General features: G+C 49.5%; 1 protein-coding gene across 1 annotated transcript; it reads left to right on the top strand.

Annotated features, from left to right (window-relative positions):
* Nucleotides 1-3,761: 3,761 nt before the first annotated feature.
* Nucleotides 3,762-13,005, top strand: LOC310790002 (uncharacterized protein; the record flags this gene model as incomplete). Its single annotated transcript, XM_083651723.1, has 5 exons — nt 3,762-5,096; nt 5,313-5,561; nt 6,483-6,598; nt 7,247-9,635; nt 9,846-13,005. The coding sequence occupies 5 exons, from the start codon at nt 3,762-3,764 to the stop codon at nt 12,840-12,842; spliced, it is 7,086 nt and encodes a 2,361-aa protein (XP_083507849.1). The 3' UTR covers nt 12,843-13,005.
* Nucleotides 13,006-14,902: the final 1,897 nt, after the last annotated feature.

Here is a 14,902-nt window from a genome sequence, read left to right as displayed (position 1 = left end):
CTGTTAAAAAAGCTCTCCTACCCGTATCCGACCTCCGATTGCAGATCCGAAGATCCGATAGTCCGCCTAATGAAGCCAGTAATTTAGCCGGCGCTGTTAAAATGATACTGCTTGCGTGAAACAACCGTTTAGAAGCAGTCTTTGAACAGCCTGCGCTGAATTTACAGCAGGGTGTGTTTGATCTCACTATCATGGTGCACCGCTTGCACGCGGTGAGCAAACAACACATGCAGTCACACGGAGATGCCGGCTGTCAGTGATCAACGCAAATCCAGCGCACCTGGGAAGCAAAACAAATACTCAAACTCCCATGGTTCCTGTCGGCACTAGGAAGCTTCTCCTGTCCTCAATACGGCACAGGCTGTGCAAAGACTGCTTCTAAACGGTTGTTTCACCCAAGCAGTATCATTTTAACAGTGCCGGCTAAATTACTGGCTTCACTAGGCGGACTATCATATCTTCGGATCTGCAATCGGAGGTCGGATACGGGTAGGAGAGCTTTTTTAACAGCGTTTTCCACCCATTGAGGATTCGAACGCTGTGTGACGCTGACTGCCGTACGAGAATATCTCGGAGTACAGTAGCAGCGTCACGTTATGGGGCTATGTTAGTGCCATGCTCTACCCACTGAGCTACACAACACCTATGATACAATTGCTTTAAAAACTACTGGGCCGAGTCATCAAACTTCATGGAAGGGCGTAGTAGCATGGGCCAAGGAAGAACCCGTACAATTTTGGAGTGGATCTGATCCGACTTACAAAATCTGCATATCATAGCAGACTTGGCCTTGGCAGAGGTCTGCGCTCTCTGAGTGCCCTTCTGGCTAAAACCATCAGTGGTGTTAGACTGATAATGACCCCTGCCCTGATCCCCTTACAAAGATATAAGTGATCTTACACTTAGTTCCTTTCAATGTGGGCTCTAATGGCATGACAGACATGGTTCAGCTTCCCCTTGAACTCTTAACAGTAAGGAGAGAGTGGTTGCTATGGTATCGTTTAATACTCCAGTCCCTGCAGTTAAGTGTCCTACACTATTTTATGATCGCTTATAAATACACATGGAATGTGACCAGAAAACGACTATTCTCCACTGTACTAGGCGAGATGGGAGAATATGTGTGCATATATGTGTAATAATAATAATAATAATAATAATAATAATAATAATAATAATGCATTTTATTTATTGGCGCCTTTCAAGGCTCTCAAGGACACCGTACAGACATGGTTAAAACAAGCAGCAAGAATCAAGGCATAAAATACAAATACAAAATATCATTTAAAAACAACAATTAAGTCAAATAATTAGTACAGAGAATAGGCCAGTTTAAATGTGTGGTAGCTATGAGATTCTGTGTACAAATGTGGAGAAAAAGTGGTGATCATCTGAACCTCTGACGTTATGGCGGCACAGAGGGCTTGTGAAGGACACGGAGGGAAAGAATGATGGGCACCTCAGCGATGGGGAGCTTTACTTCACATCATTGATAGATTAGTCACAGCAGCCCCCCTCAGAGCCACTGACTCCACCCACTCAGTAATGCAACCCATCACCAAGCCTATAAAAGCCAGGCATCTATCTTCCTGTCTGATGCTCAGTGTCTGGCCACAGGGAAATAACATGATGGGCAAGTGTCAAATTGCTGTCTGGCACAGCAGTGTCTTAGGTAGCCTGGGTAAACCCAGCCCCCAGTGACCTGCTCTCAGGCTTACCCTGCTTACGAGTCACAAGGTAGTGACTGAGAGCAGGTCTGAGAGCAGGTCACGTGGCGGCTGGGTTTACCCAGGCTATGTCTTAGGTGTGTCAATTAATAAACATAATTTCCTTCTTTTGAAGTCATAGGGTATTGATAGGGTATTTAACAACACCTTTTTTAGAAAACGATTGTACATCCTAACACTGCGTGGCCAACTTCTAACCAATTTTGTTTTTATATTAGCTTATATTGACTAGTAAAATACATCTGGTATTCCTGGAACAGTAGAAAGACTATATACACACATAGGAACTCATAGAATAAATCTCCATAGAAAACTCCATGCATTTCTTCCTGACTGTAAAATGATATTAATCTCGATTAAAGAGCATGCATGCACCTAGCATCATTTATCCTAATTATCAGAGATCAAAAGTCGTCTACTTTGCAGTCATGAATGTTAAACGTGACTTAAAACGTGAGTCTACCTTAGTGATGTTGTGCAAGGGTTCGCAACTAACACATGCAGCTCACAAGAGTTAGTTACATGTGAGCTGCCAGGCGGGTGGTCTGCGCAACTTCAACCTTTAACCTGTTGTCCATGAGCCAGACCCTAGCACAACACGCACTCCTTCTTCAGACAGACACACACACACACACACACACACACACACACACACACACACACACAGTACCCACAATCCCGACCTAAAGTATAACTGTATAGCATTATAATGGTCAAGCTGATGACGTGCATGGCTGCATTGTGTGAGCCCTATCTCCCCTTTCTTCCCCCGCTCTTGTGCCCAGGCAGGGGTCTTAAGCTGTGGCTATCTGGCTCTGATAGTATGGGTCTATATATAGTGGAGCCCTGTGACTGAGCTGGCCCTAAGTGTCAGATTCCAGGGGCATGCATCCATCCTGGCTGGATCAGCACCTGCTGCTAACTATAAACCCCCCCCAACCGCCCCCAATGCCTCACCCAGCACGGCTGAGACAGGGAAGCCAATGCCAAACCACAGCCCAGAGAAGAAAAAAGCGTTGGATTCACAGTAAGGCCTTTTCCCTGACGCCAGCTTAGAGGGGAGGGGCAGAAATATAGGGGCGAGAGAGAGAGAGAGTTCGAGGCAAGGCGTGTGTTTGTGTGTATGTCTCGTGTGAGCGAGACGCCCTCCTTTGCTTCTTCTATAGAAGTCTTCGATGGCAGCGTCTCCGTCTATGAGTTTTTCAACTTGTTGAGCCAGTGTGGCTCAGCCGGACGGAGCTGGACGGAGCTCTTGTAGTTTTGGATCTGTGGAGGAACGACAGTTATTTGCAACGCAGATGAACTCGGTGCCTTTGGGAGAACCCCATCATCAAACCAAAGGTACAGTAATAATCATCCTGTATTTGTCTTTGCTCCTACGCACACACTGAGAACATGCTCTTATTCTCTCTTCAGTCATAAAAAGGTAATATTGGGACTTTAGGTCAACGCTATGTATTTGGCAGAACTCATCTAAATGTAATGACTGGCTATATATCTAATATTGATCTCAATCTTTGTAGATCAAATTCAATGGCTCTTCATAAAATGTGTGAAATGGTAATGAACATTGTGATATTTTAAGCACATGTAGAGATAGGCTACTTTGAATTTCTGACCATTTTTTCAATAGCAAATTGTATTGCAAGTGTTGAACATGTTGCATGCTTCTCCTTTTGAAGACATGGCAACAGTCATAATTAAGAGTTATTTTCATGTTCTAACCATTTTTAGAGGGTGATACAATTTCCATGTAGGAAATTTGTTTGAGGCAAAGTCCTTTCATAAATCCCAAAGGAATTAAAATGTGCTGTAGACAAGCTAATAAAATAATAATAAAAAATGCACACTTAATGTAAACCCTCTTGGATATTTATCAACTTTACTACTATAAATGAATGAACTACACACTCTCCAGGTGACCATTTCTTGTTTCCAGTCCAGGTAGAGAGGGGACTGAGAGCTAGACTGGAGGACTACTAGAGGAGCAGACTGGACTGGCCACAGTAAGAACTTGGAGCTTGTGGCCTAGCGATGGACAGCTGGACTCTCCAGGGGGACAGCTACTCCTTCCTGCGCAGCGCGCCCCGCACCTTCTCCCTGCGCCATCGCGACGGGACCCCCAACCACGTGGAGATCTTCGACATCACCAACCTCCCTGCCCAGCGCAGTGCCATCTCCGAGACCACCTGCCTGTGTGACATCTTTGGGGACGACGGTGAGGCGCCGTCCCTCTCCAGCAGCCCCGCTTCAGCATCTTTTGTCCCTTCCCAGAGGGAGGTGGGTGCCGCAGCCGCTGCATCGCCCCCGGTGGACGACCTGAACGACTCATCGGACTCTTATCACACTGCCCCCGGCTCCAGTGAAGGAGAGGAGGCCTTAGAGGATTCAACAGAGAGGCACCACAGCTCCGCATTGCAGAGAGAGCATTCAGAAGGGAGGCAGTCGGAGGGCGAGGAATTGTGCTCAGGGGATTCAGGGGTTTCTAAGGACATTAACCCAAAATTAGAAACAAAGAGCAAATCACCAAAACCTGAGCTAAGCACAGATAGTCCATTAGCTGAGGTCTGTGGTGATAGAACCCCCTCTCCGGAATATAACAGCCCCCATACTCTCAGTCCAGAGGGAAGAGCGCCGTCAGTGTCTTCATCCTCAGTTGCTGCAAGAAGTTCACTCTCGTCACCTAACCCAAGACAAACTCATTTGGCGGCTGAATCAAGGAGTAACACGTCTACACCCAGAGACCGAGATAACAGCTCCTCACACCGATCTTCAACTCAGAGCCCTTCCTCTGATCTTAGAAGCAGTGTCACCTCATCCCCCTCTGAATCAGTAAACAACTTCTCTTCTTCGGAGTCTAGAGGAGCACAGCTCTCACCTGAGCCAAGAAGTATCTCTTATCACCACGGCCATACTCCCTCACCGGAACCCGCAGCCAAGGGTTTTTCACAAGATTTGACACCAGCAAACTTTGAACCTAAGCTCATCCTTTCTTCCCATTCACCTTCATTCACCAGCACAGAGTTATCATCTGAGTCAAGGGTCTGTCCTGTGTTGAAGAGGTGGTCCTACTCAACTGACACTCAGGCATCCTCTCCCTTCGCAGAGCTAAGAGGGAGGATTTCCCTACCTGACCTCTTTAGCAGAGGCTACACACCTGACATAGAAGATTCTCCCTGCACCCCTGAGCTGATTTCTTGCCCCTCATCTGCAGGAGGAGACGCCACATGTGAGACTGAGACGCCTGAGAACCAGGACAGCAAGTCATCAGCTGAATCTGCCAGTGCTGTGTCCACACCTGCCCCAAGATACACACCTCCCTCCCCCGTTACTTCATTAGCCCCCACTCCAGAGCCTAGGGAGAAGAGTGTCTCACCTGACATTAGACGTGCAGCTCCCTCACCTGGTGTTCTCAGCACTGCCTCTACAACTGAGACTTGGACAAGAACCCCCTCGCCTGCTCCCTCAACTGAAACAACACATATTTTCCCACCTTCTGAAACCAGGTCTGAGGCTTCCTCACCTGTGATAACTTATAGTTTATTCCCATCACCTGAAGTTAGGAACAACTACTCTCCAATACAGCAAAGATATACGGCTGCCTCACCCGTAATCAGGATTACAGCATCCTCGCCTGAGGTCAAGAGGAGAGAGCAGTCTTCTGAAGTGGAGATAACCTCAGACTCTCTGGATCCTCACCTTGACTCCACCTCTTCTCACCCCAGAAGCCTCACTTCCTCCCCTCATATCACAGGAATCTGTTACTCTGTTGTTCAACCTGAAGACAGGGACACTAGCCCATTTCCTGACCTCTCTCACCTCGAGTCTAGCAGGGCACATCTGTCGCCTGAAGCAAGGAGCCCTACACTGAGCAGAGATAGTATACAGAGCAGGAGCCCTACACCACACAGAGATAGTATACAGAGCAGGAGCCCTACACCACACAGAGATAGTATACAGAGCAGGAGCCCTACCCCGTGCAGAGATAGTATACAGAGCAGGAGCCCTACACCACACAGAGATAGTATACAGAGCAGGAGCCCTACACCACACAGAGATAGTATACAGAGCAGGAGCCCTACACCACACAGAGATAGTATACAGAGCAGGAGCCCTACACCACACAGAGATAGTATACAGAGCAGGAGCCCTACCCCGTGCAGAGATAGTATACAGAGCAGGAGCCCTACACCACACAGAGATAGTATACAGAGCAGGAGCCCTACACCACACAGAGATAGTATACAGAGCAGGAGCCCTACACCACACAGAGATAGTATACAGAGCAGGAGCCCTACACCGTGCAGAGATAGTATACAGAGCAGGAGCCCTACACCGTGCAGAGATAGTATACAGAGCAGGAGCCCTACCCCGTGCAGAGATAGTATACAGAGCAGGAGCCCTACACCGTGCAGAGATAGTATACAGAGCAGGAGCCCTACCCCGTGCAGAGATAGTATACAGAGCAGGAGCCCTACACCACACAGAGATAGTATACAGAGCAGGAGCCCTACACTGTGCAGAGATAGTATACAGAGCAGGAGCCCTACACCACACAGAGATAGTATACAGAGCAGGAGCCCTACCCCGTGCAGAGATAGTATACAGAGCAGGAGCCCTACACCGTGCAGAGATAGTATACAGAGCAGGAGCCCTACACTGAGCAGAGATAGTATACAGAGCAGCACAGCAGAGTCCAGCAGTACACCAGGAGGCTCACCTCACATAACAGGCTTCACATGTGACGTCATACAGTCAGAGAACGCTGAAACAACTCTGTCACCTCAACCCTGGTACCAAACCCCTTCGCCTGCTCCAAAGTATCACACTCCCTCACCTGAGCCAAGGCATCAAACCCTTTCATCTGAGAGGTATCACACTCCCTCACCTCAACACAGAATTAGAGATCCTTCACCTGTTGCTGCATCTCCTGAGACTAGGTGTTATCAGCCCTCACCAGTTGCCCCCTCCACCCACTTGACAAAAGACACAGTTTCACCCTCATCTGCATCTACACCACACAGTGGAGCCAAATCACTTGTGGTTAACATCAAAAACAGCTCACCAGTAGCAAAACGTCCTATTCATTTACCTGAATCCACTTCACCTTTCTCAGCTGAAGAAAGGGTGTCAGATAGTTCACTAAAATATCAAAGCGCAGACAGAGAAACAACACCAAGGGAAATATACCATCAACATAACCCAAGTGTATCTTCCTTTTCTGGGGAGAAACAAGATACTGGTCCTGTTGTTTTCCAGAAACAAGACCCCTATAATAATACCTTGGTTGAACTCCAGGCTCCTTCCCATAATCTGCCAGTCTCTCTCAAGAACAGGAGTCCAAACGGTTCACCTGCCCACAAGGCTACATCTAACTCACCTGTACAGAGATCGGACGGCGCACAGTCTAAATTTGCTGCTCACCCCTCATCCTCTGAAAATAAAGAAAGAAAGAGCTCTCTGAAATCGACTTTTAAAGCCGAACACTTGAGAGGACAGCCATCACCCCAACTTGGAAGTGAAACCAGAGAGAGTTTTGTGGAGGACATGGCCCACAATGTAAACAGGAAGAGAACGCCCTCTCCCCCACTCACCAGGTTCACCCCTGTGCACATCATAGCCCCTCAGAAGCCATATCGACAGTGGCAGAATAGGCAGAGTAGAGACTATAGCCCCCCTGAGGTGGTGGCATCCTCGGTGACTGATCATTTAAAGAAACCGGTGACAAATAGGGAAAGCCCCGATGTTGCCCCCGTTGACGGTAATAGCCAGGCCTACTGGGTCAGGGTGGAGAGGGAACTGGAGATGGAGAGAGAAATGCAGCTGGAGGAGGAGAGAGAAAGGGAGAGAGAGGTAGACAAGGAGAGGCAAAGGGAGAGGTGGATGGAGAGAGAGAGGAAGAGGGAGGAGCGGACCCCCGAAAAGGGGGAGGGGTGGCAGCAGGGGGACGCCAGTTACAGAGGGGAACAGGTTGGGCTGTCATTCAGTGCCAGGAATAGAAAAGGGCCTGCGAGTCGCAGTGCAGCTCCCACAAGCAGAGAGACTCGTCAGGGAATGCCAACAGCGCGCTCCTACACAGAGAGCCTGCTTGGCACCAGACCGCTACAGCAACAACAGAGTCTGCTCAGAGTGCAGGCTTCTCAGCAAGACACCCGGGGAGGTGGTGCCACCAGACGGCTTCAGTCCGCTGTGTCCCAGAACAAGAACTCTGCCCCTGGACGCGTGGCCGTAAGCAGGCCAGGCCGGAGCTCCAGCTCCAGCATGGGAAGCGAGCTGGATGATGCAGACGATGAGGTGAAGTGGTTTACGGACTTGGCTTTCCGCAGCCTGTCGAGCCCTGAGGTAGATTACCTTGACATGTACAACTCCAGCCACCGTTCATCTACCAACGTCTCCCAGCCATCTACCCAGGAGAGCCCTGCTGGGGCCAATGCTGCCTGGCTGGCCTACGCTGATTTCAGGGGGTCTGCTCCGAGGCTGGACAACGAAGACTTCTCACTCCAGCACCAGTCGTCTACCTATTACTCTGATGGCCTGGACCCGTCAAAGCGCTATGAGATGGGCAGCTTTGAGTGTGTCGATGTGGCCGTGGAGAGAGAGGAGCCCCGGAAGGTGAGGAGAGGCGTGCCAAAGAGACAGATCCAGCTGAAGAGAAGGAATACTGCTGAAGTGAAGCAGGATGACAGCAGTGAGAATAGTAGCCCTGTCGTCCCTGTGATGGCAGACAGTCCCTCTCCACAGAGGAGGTACTCCAGACAGACATTGGTAAGACAACACAGTACACCAGCAGCCATGCAGGAGTCCTACCAGCCTAAGCCGAGCCCTGAGCCAGAGGAAAAAAATATGCGGAAATCAAAACTCCAGAAATCTGCTTCTCTAGATGAGTCTGGTCCTAAGACCAAGATGGCCACTTGCCTCATCAAGAGTGTGTTGTCCAAGAAGATGCAGAGTGTTGATAAACAAACGGAAGAGCATGTGAGAGGAGAGGTGAGCCCCGCCTCTGCGGACAAAACCCCACCCCCTGAGAGTGCAGCGGCACCGCAAGAGTCCCCTAAACCTGGCGCACGCAATCGGAGCTCCAGCCTTCACTCGGACCATCTTCACTCAGACCACAGTCTTTCATCTGAAGATCTTGCTGTGAGAAGAGAACAGAGTCCAAGGGGTGAAATCAGATCACAGAAACACTTTGGAGAGAAATCCAGTAACAGGCCAAGTTCAAATAGCAGCGGCACAAGTTTGAACTGGCCACAGACGGACAAGGGGGCCGATTCTCAAGACAGGCGCAGAACCTCTTCAACATCTGAAATGAGATCAGAACTGACAGTGCCGTTTGACAGTAAACAGCCCACCACGGAAAAAGTCATCATCAGGACTGATGGACAACAAGCAGATGACAGTAAAAGATGGGAGGAAAGAGAGACTGGTGACTCAGCAAATGCCACTGCCGGGAACACAGGAGCTCCTTTTGCCACCGGAGCCAGCAGCACACAGGACAGAATGACAAACAGAGACCAGGAATGTGAAATCGGTGGCACAGAGGACCATAAACAACTGCAACGGGGTGACAAGAGCACCTATATGTCAAAAACACCAGAGATCACCCTCAAAGCCAGTACTGCCACAGAGAAAAAGAAAACGTCGCTCAACGTGTCTCTCACACCCGAGGTGGAAAATAAATCTGAGCTCTGGCGTGAAGCTCCTTCGCCAGAATTGTCCTTCAGAGAAAAGGAAGAAAGAGTAGAGGCCAGAGAGGACGGGAAACCAGAGGACGAAGAAGGGAACGGGAATAGTAAAGTTAAAGCCCCCATCCACAAAGTGAGAGATGTTAGGCGGCTCGTAAAAAATACATATAATCTGTCATTCAAGGCAGCCAGTGCTGTGATGCCATCGGACGAGGATGAAGAGAGGACAGACAATTCAAAGGAGGAGAGGAAGGAAAAACTTAAGGAGGAAAGGAATGAGGAGATCAGGGAGGAGAGGAGGGAAGAGGGAAGGAGGCAGGAGAGGAGAGAGGAGATTGCAGAAGAAAGAAAAGAGGAGGAGAGGAGAGAGGAGCTCAGGGTGGAGACCAAAGAGGTGGTGGAAGATGCAAAGCTCCCAACACCTCCACCTGTGCAGAACGAGGGGAAGCCCGTGTCTCGCCCGCAGCCAATGCAGATAGAATGTAAGGCTGTGTGCTGGAAAGAAGACAAAAATAAAATGACACGGAGCAAGTTAGAGCCAGAGAAACCAGGAGACAAACGCCGGGCTTCTCCACAGCTCACCACCAAGACAAGCCCTGAGCCAGAGAATTCTTCCTTTGCAAACACACAGAGTTACACAATAGGGGGCAGAGCAACAACAAAGCCATGTGAACCTGATCCCAACACGGAGGCAGAAACACAAGAAGCGGAAACTTGCAAAAGTCCAGACAATGAGGAGAAACCGGTGGTGGTGAGAAGAGACAGAAAACCCCCCATGCTGGGAAGCCTCCCCAGACTCCCTAGTAAGGACAGAGAGGTGTCCACTGCTGTAGTTGTGATAAGGGATGGATCCAGCAAGACCAAGACACCTGCATCCCCAGTCCAGGACGAGCTTCCCACCCCACTCCAAGCCCCGTCCACTTCACCTTCGCCTGGGCCCACTTCTTCTGGCACAACCCCTGGCAGCAGCGGCCACTCCGTTTCCATGATATTGAAGGAGAAGGGCTACCAAGCTGACATTGGAGCGGTCGTGGGCGAGGGCCAGAGCACAGCTGGAGGTAAAGGCCAACCTCGAAAGCATGTGAACCGCCTGGAGATCCCCCTCCAGCCCGCCACGCCTTCAGATAGCGGTCTGACTGAGTCACGGAGGGAAAGAACATTCCCCTCCTCTTCTACCAAGTCTGGCTCCACAGCCGTTTCTGACAACACAGAGACCCTTACAAAGACCAGAGAAGACGAGGGAGTTCATGTTAAGCCTACAGTAAGAGACATGGCAAAACAAAATAGTGTGTCTCCCCTTAGAAATGCACAGCAGCAAGCTTCATCTCAAGTCAAACAGAAGGAGCAAGGAGACTTTGAAGCAGTGAAAAGACAAGATCCCACTTTCCCTCCGAGATCCCCGGCAGTAAGAAGATTCAGACCTCAGCCCATCGAGGTGAAGTCACTGTCTAAAGAAACACAGAAACAAGAGATGCCCGCAAACAACGCGCCAAGCAGTAGGCCTCAAACTATAGAGGTCAAATCTATAGCTAACAACTCTCAAAAACCAGTGGTGCCTCCAAAACCCAATTACAAATTCAAACCGACAGATTTAGGAGCAATGCCAAATGAATCACAGAAATCAGCGGAAACGACATCAAGCGTAAAACCACAAAGTGAGGAGAGACCTCAAACAATAGTAGTCTCTTCACCGACAATCTACAGAAAGCTCTCCAGCGAGTCGACACCGACATCAAACTATACAAGAAAACTAGCGGTGTCCGCAGTCTCCAGCTGCAGACCTCCACCGAGCAAAACAACGGCAACCACCATCTCTAGTCTGTCAAAACGATCAACAGCAGCATCGGAGACGGAGACATCTAACGACAGAGCTCAGCAGCAGCAGCAGCAGCAGCAGCCAGGGCCCTCACCTCAGAGCTCCAGGTATACACAAAGACCCACAACCTTAACCTTAGCTCCAACATCAGCCAAGGCCCTGGGTCCAACCTCAGCTCCAGGTCCAGTTCCTGACCTCGCACCAAGCCAAGTCCCTGGACCTTCCTCAGCCAGCCAGGCAAGCCAGCCAGCTGTTACGGATGTAAACAGTCAACTGCAGTATCCCAGGACGGCATACCATCAAGAACGAGGTATGCCGGTCACTTCTCACAGTACAAAACAACCTATTGCTGTATCCACAACACAAGCGCCGGGATATACGCACGCCCACCAGCCGTACCACAGGTCACTGTCCGGTGAGCGCTCCCACAGGGCAGATGACCTGCGTTTCTACGCGTCGGACGACCCTCCGAGCTACGATGAGAGGGAGAGCTTCAGTCCCCTCATGCTGTCCGATTTAAGGAGGTCGAATCGCTTCCAGCCCTCCTCCCGCCCTCCTCCGTGCTCCTGCACCACTGGCTGCCCCTCCCACCCTGGTCTCACCCCGCCGCACCACCACCACAGCCCCCACAACCTCACCCCACCCGCCCCCCCACACTCCCCAGGTCAGGCACTGCCTTACCCCGTGGGCCAGGCCGCGCTCCGTCCCCACCAGTGCAGACCTGACCCGCAGCAGCAGCATATGAGCTATCAGCGCAGCTCTCCTAAATCAAGCCAGCCACCAGCAATGTACCAGCCCCTCCACCACCACCCTCCTGCCTGCCCTCCCCACCCCTCTCTCATGCAGCCCTGCCCCGCTGAGCGCCCGCTGCAGCCGCCCCAGCATATTGACCCCCGGCGCCCTCCTGTACACCGTTCTCCCCAGCAGCAGCAGCAGCCACCAGGTGTGGGTGGGGGTCCGTACAGCGACCCTGGCCATAGCCACTCCCCTGCCCTTCCACCTATGGATCCCCAGTACATGTGTGGCCCTCAGAGCCTGGGGCCGTCCTACGGCTCCGACTACGGGGGTGACGGCTCCAGTCTGTACTCGGAGAATAGCTACGGACAGACGCCTCGCAGAGTGCTCATGGATCCCGAGACAGGGAAGTATTTCTACATAGAGGTGCCTGTGCAGCCACTGAGGAAGATGCTGTTTGACCCAGAGACTGGCCAGTATGTGGAGGTGCTCATCCCCCAGCAGGCCATGTCTCACTCAGGCCTCTATCCTCCCTCAGCAGCCCCCTATCCTTCCCTCCACAACCCCAACATGTATGCCCCTGGTCCACAGTACCTGCCCTACGCAGCCCCACCGGGCCCGCCCCACGCCCAGGTTCAGCCCCAGCCGTCCCGCCATCCCGAGTCCTCCGCCGCAGCGGCGATGCACCAGAATGGGTCCGGGGTCGGCTACGGGGGTCCCTCTGGTCAGGGGGCCAAGCCAGAGCCCCAGAACCATCCCACTCTCGACCAGGGCTACCTGGAGGGTATGTATTATGTCCCCACAGGGATGAATCCCACCCCACCAGACTGCTACCACAAACATCCCCCCAACCTACCCACCGCAGGGGGGAAGAGGTCCTGAAATAGAGGTTAGAAGCCGTCTTCCTGGAGCCTGTTGGGTTTTAAATACACAGTGTATAAAGGGCTTGTCTAATGTTAGCCTGTAATGTTATTTGAGTTTTCACATAGCAACTGAAGACCGTCATTCTTTGCTTGTTGTTTATTTGCTGCTGCTTATACTGTAATGCGCTGCTTTGACGAGAATAAATATGAATGTTGTTATTATATGGTTGATTGTTTTGAAAACACAAGTTATGCTTTTCTATGAAGTGTTCTTAAGACTAATACCTGAAGCCAAAAATATCTATCTAAATTTTGCCGTTTTGGATAAAGAGTAAGAATATCATCTTACCAATAATACATCAACAATATAAATCAATAGATTTGCTGATATACTGATGTGTGTACTTTAACAAATATCTCCAACAAACTTGAAAATACTGTTTAATAAGAACCTCATATTTATTTTATTATTTTGTTTCTCTAATACTGGATGAGTGAATGTGTGCACATGATGTCTGCAACAACAATGCCAATAAAATGTCATATATGATTGTATCTGTCTGTATTCTGGGGTCTTTTTGTTATGCCTTTTCAGCATGTAGCAATTTGATTGTTGTCAGCATTCATTTTCTGGTCAGATCATTATGCTAACTGAGGTGTCAAATACTGGAACTTTTAACTTTCAGCATGCAATTTTCTAGCTTTCATGTAGCTGGCATGGCTCAATTGTTTGAAACCACATAGGTTGCTGAAAAGAACCTCGAACAATATAATATTTATGGGGCAGCAAGGTGGTATAGTGAGTAACAAGGCCAATCTTTAACCAGACGACCCAGGCTCAAGCCCCTGGGACACTGTTTCTGTAACTGACCCTAGCCTTCCTGTGGCAGGGGAGCAAGTGAAAAGAGGACATTGTTAACTTTCTATTTTGTGCTTGCAAACTGTTTTTCCTAAGCCCCGGCACCAGACAGCCATCTAGTGTCAGGGAGAAGGAGTGCAGGTGAAGGGTGGGGGAAAAAAAGGAAGGTGCATGACGTCAGATGTTATCAAAGCTGTTTCACTCTCCCCAAATGCTTTTGCATCATCTCACAGTTACACTCCTGCCAGGTAACCTTTCAAATCAATGCACTCGTGTCAAAGGAGCCTGCTGGGTTGAAGCAGTGCTTCTCAAATGGGGGTCAGGGGACCCCCGGAGGTCCTTGAGGGGGTTCCAGGGGGTCCCTAGCCAAAAGGGGGGGCGATTTATTTGAGCTATAATTCCATTCATAACTAACACTGACTATTTTGGTCATGGGTTTTATTTATTTATTTTACTGTCTGTAATAAAATGTCTAAAAGCATTAATCTTATTATCATATGGGGGGGACATGGGACAAAATCCTATCAAATGGGGGTCCGTGGTCTAAGCTTTGTCAGTTTAGGGGTCCTTCATGTGAAAGAATTTGAGAACCTGGTGTAAAGTATTCCTCTACGGCCACTTTTGATAACAATTCAGACATAAAAGAAGCTGTGAAGTAAATGTTAATTGTGCATAGCATGGTGGGATGGGCAAAATAAGAGCATGCACTTGATCCGTTTATATTGTAATGTAAAGTAGGCTGTTTATGTCAAGTAAAACGGTATCTAAAGCGTTATTTTTCGAATGCACCATACAACGCGACTCAAGGAAGTAACAAATGAGAGGATTCATATACACCAAAGTAAAAGTTAAAACAATAATTTGATAACTAAAACGAAGGGAAAATAACTAAAATACACAAACTACATTGAACAAATGAAGAGAACAAAGGGGAGATAGACTGAATGGAATGAAGGCCTTCTTAAGCCCAATACGTGCACCAGGCCCAGGTGCACCCAATCAGCCTAGGGTCGTCACAGAAGCTAAAATCTTATCAGATGGGCGACTCTGGGAAAGAATCTTATCAACGGGTGTCCGTGGTTTAATTTGTGTCAATTTAGGGAACAATTCCAGTTGCCCATGAATATCCACATACTGTATATGGTTCTGATCTAAAACTGTGACCACTAGAGGGTGCCACAGACCACCAAAGCATGTTCTGTATGTTACTTCCTGAAGGT

This window comes from Poromitra crassiceps (genome assembly GCF_964638095.1).
Source record: "Poromitra crassiceps genome assembly, chromosome: 15".
Classification (NCBI taxonomy): Eukaryota; Metazoa; Chordata; class Actinopteri; order Beryciformes; family Melamphaidae; genus Poromitra; species Poromitra crassiceps.
The sequence above is the reverse complement of the archived record's forward strand: the minus strand, read 5'-3'. Positions and strand labels throughout refer to the sequence as shown.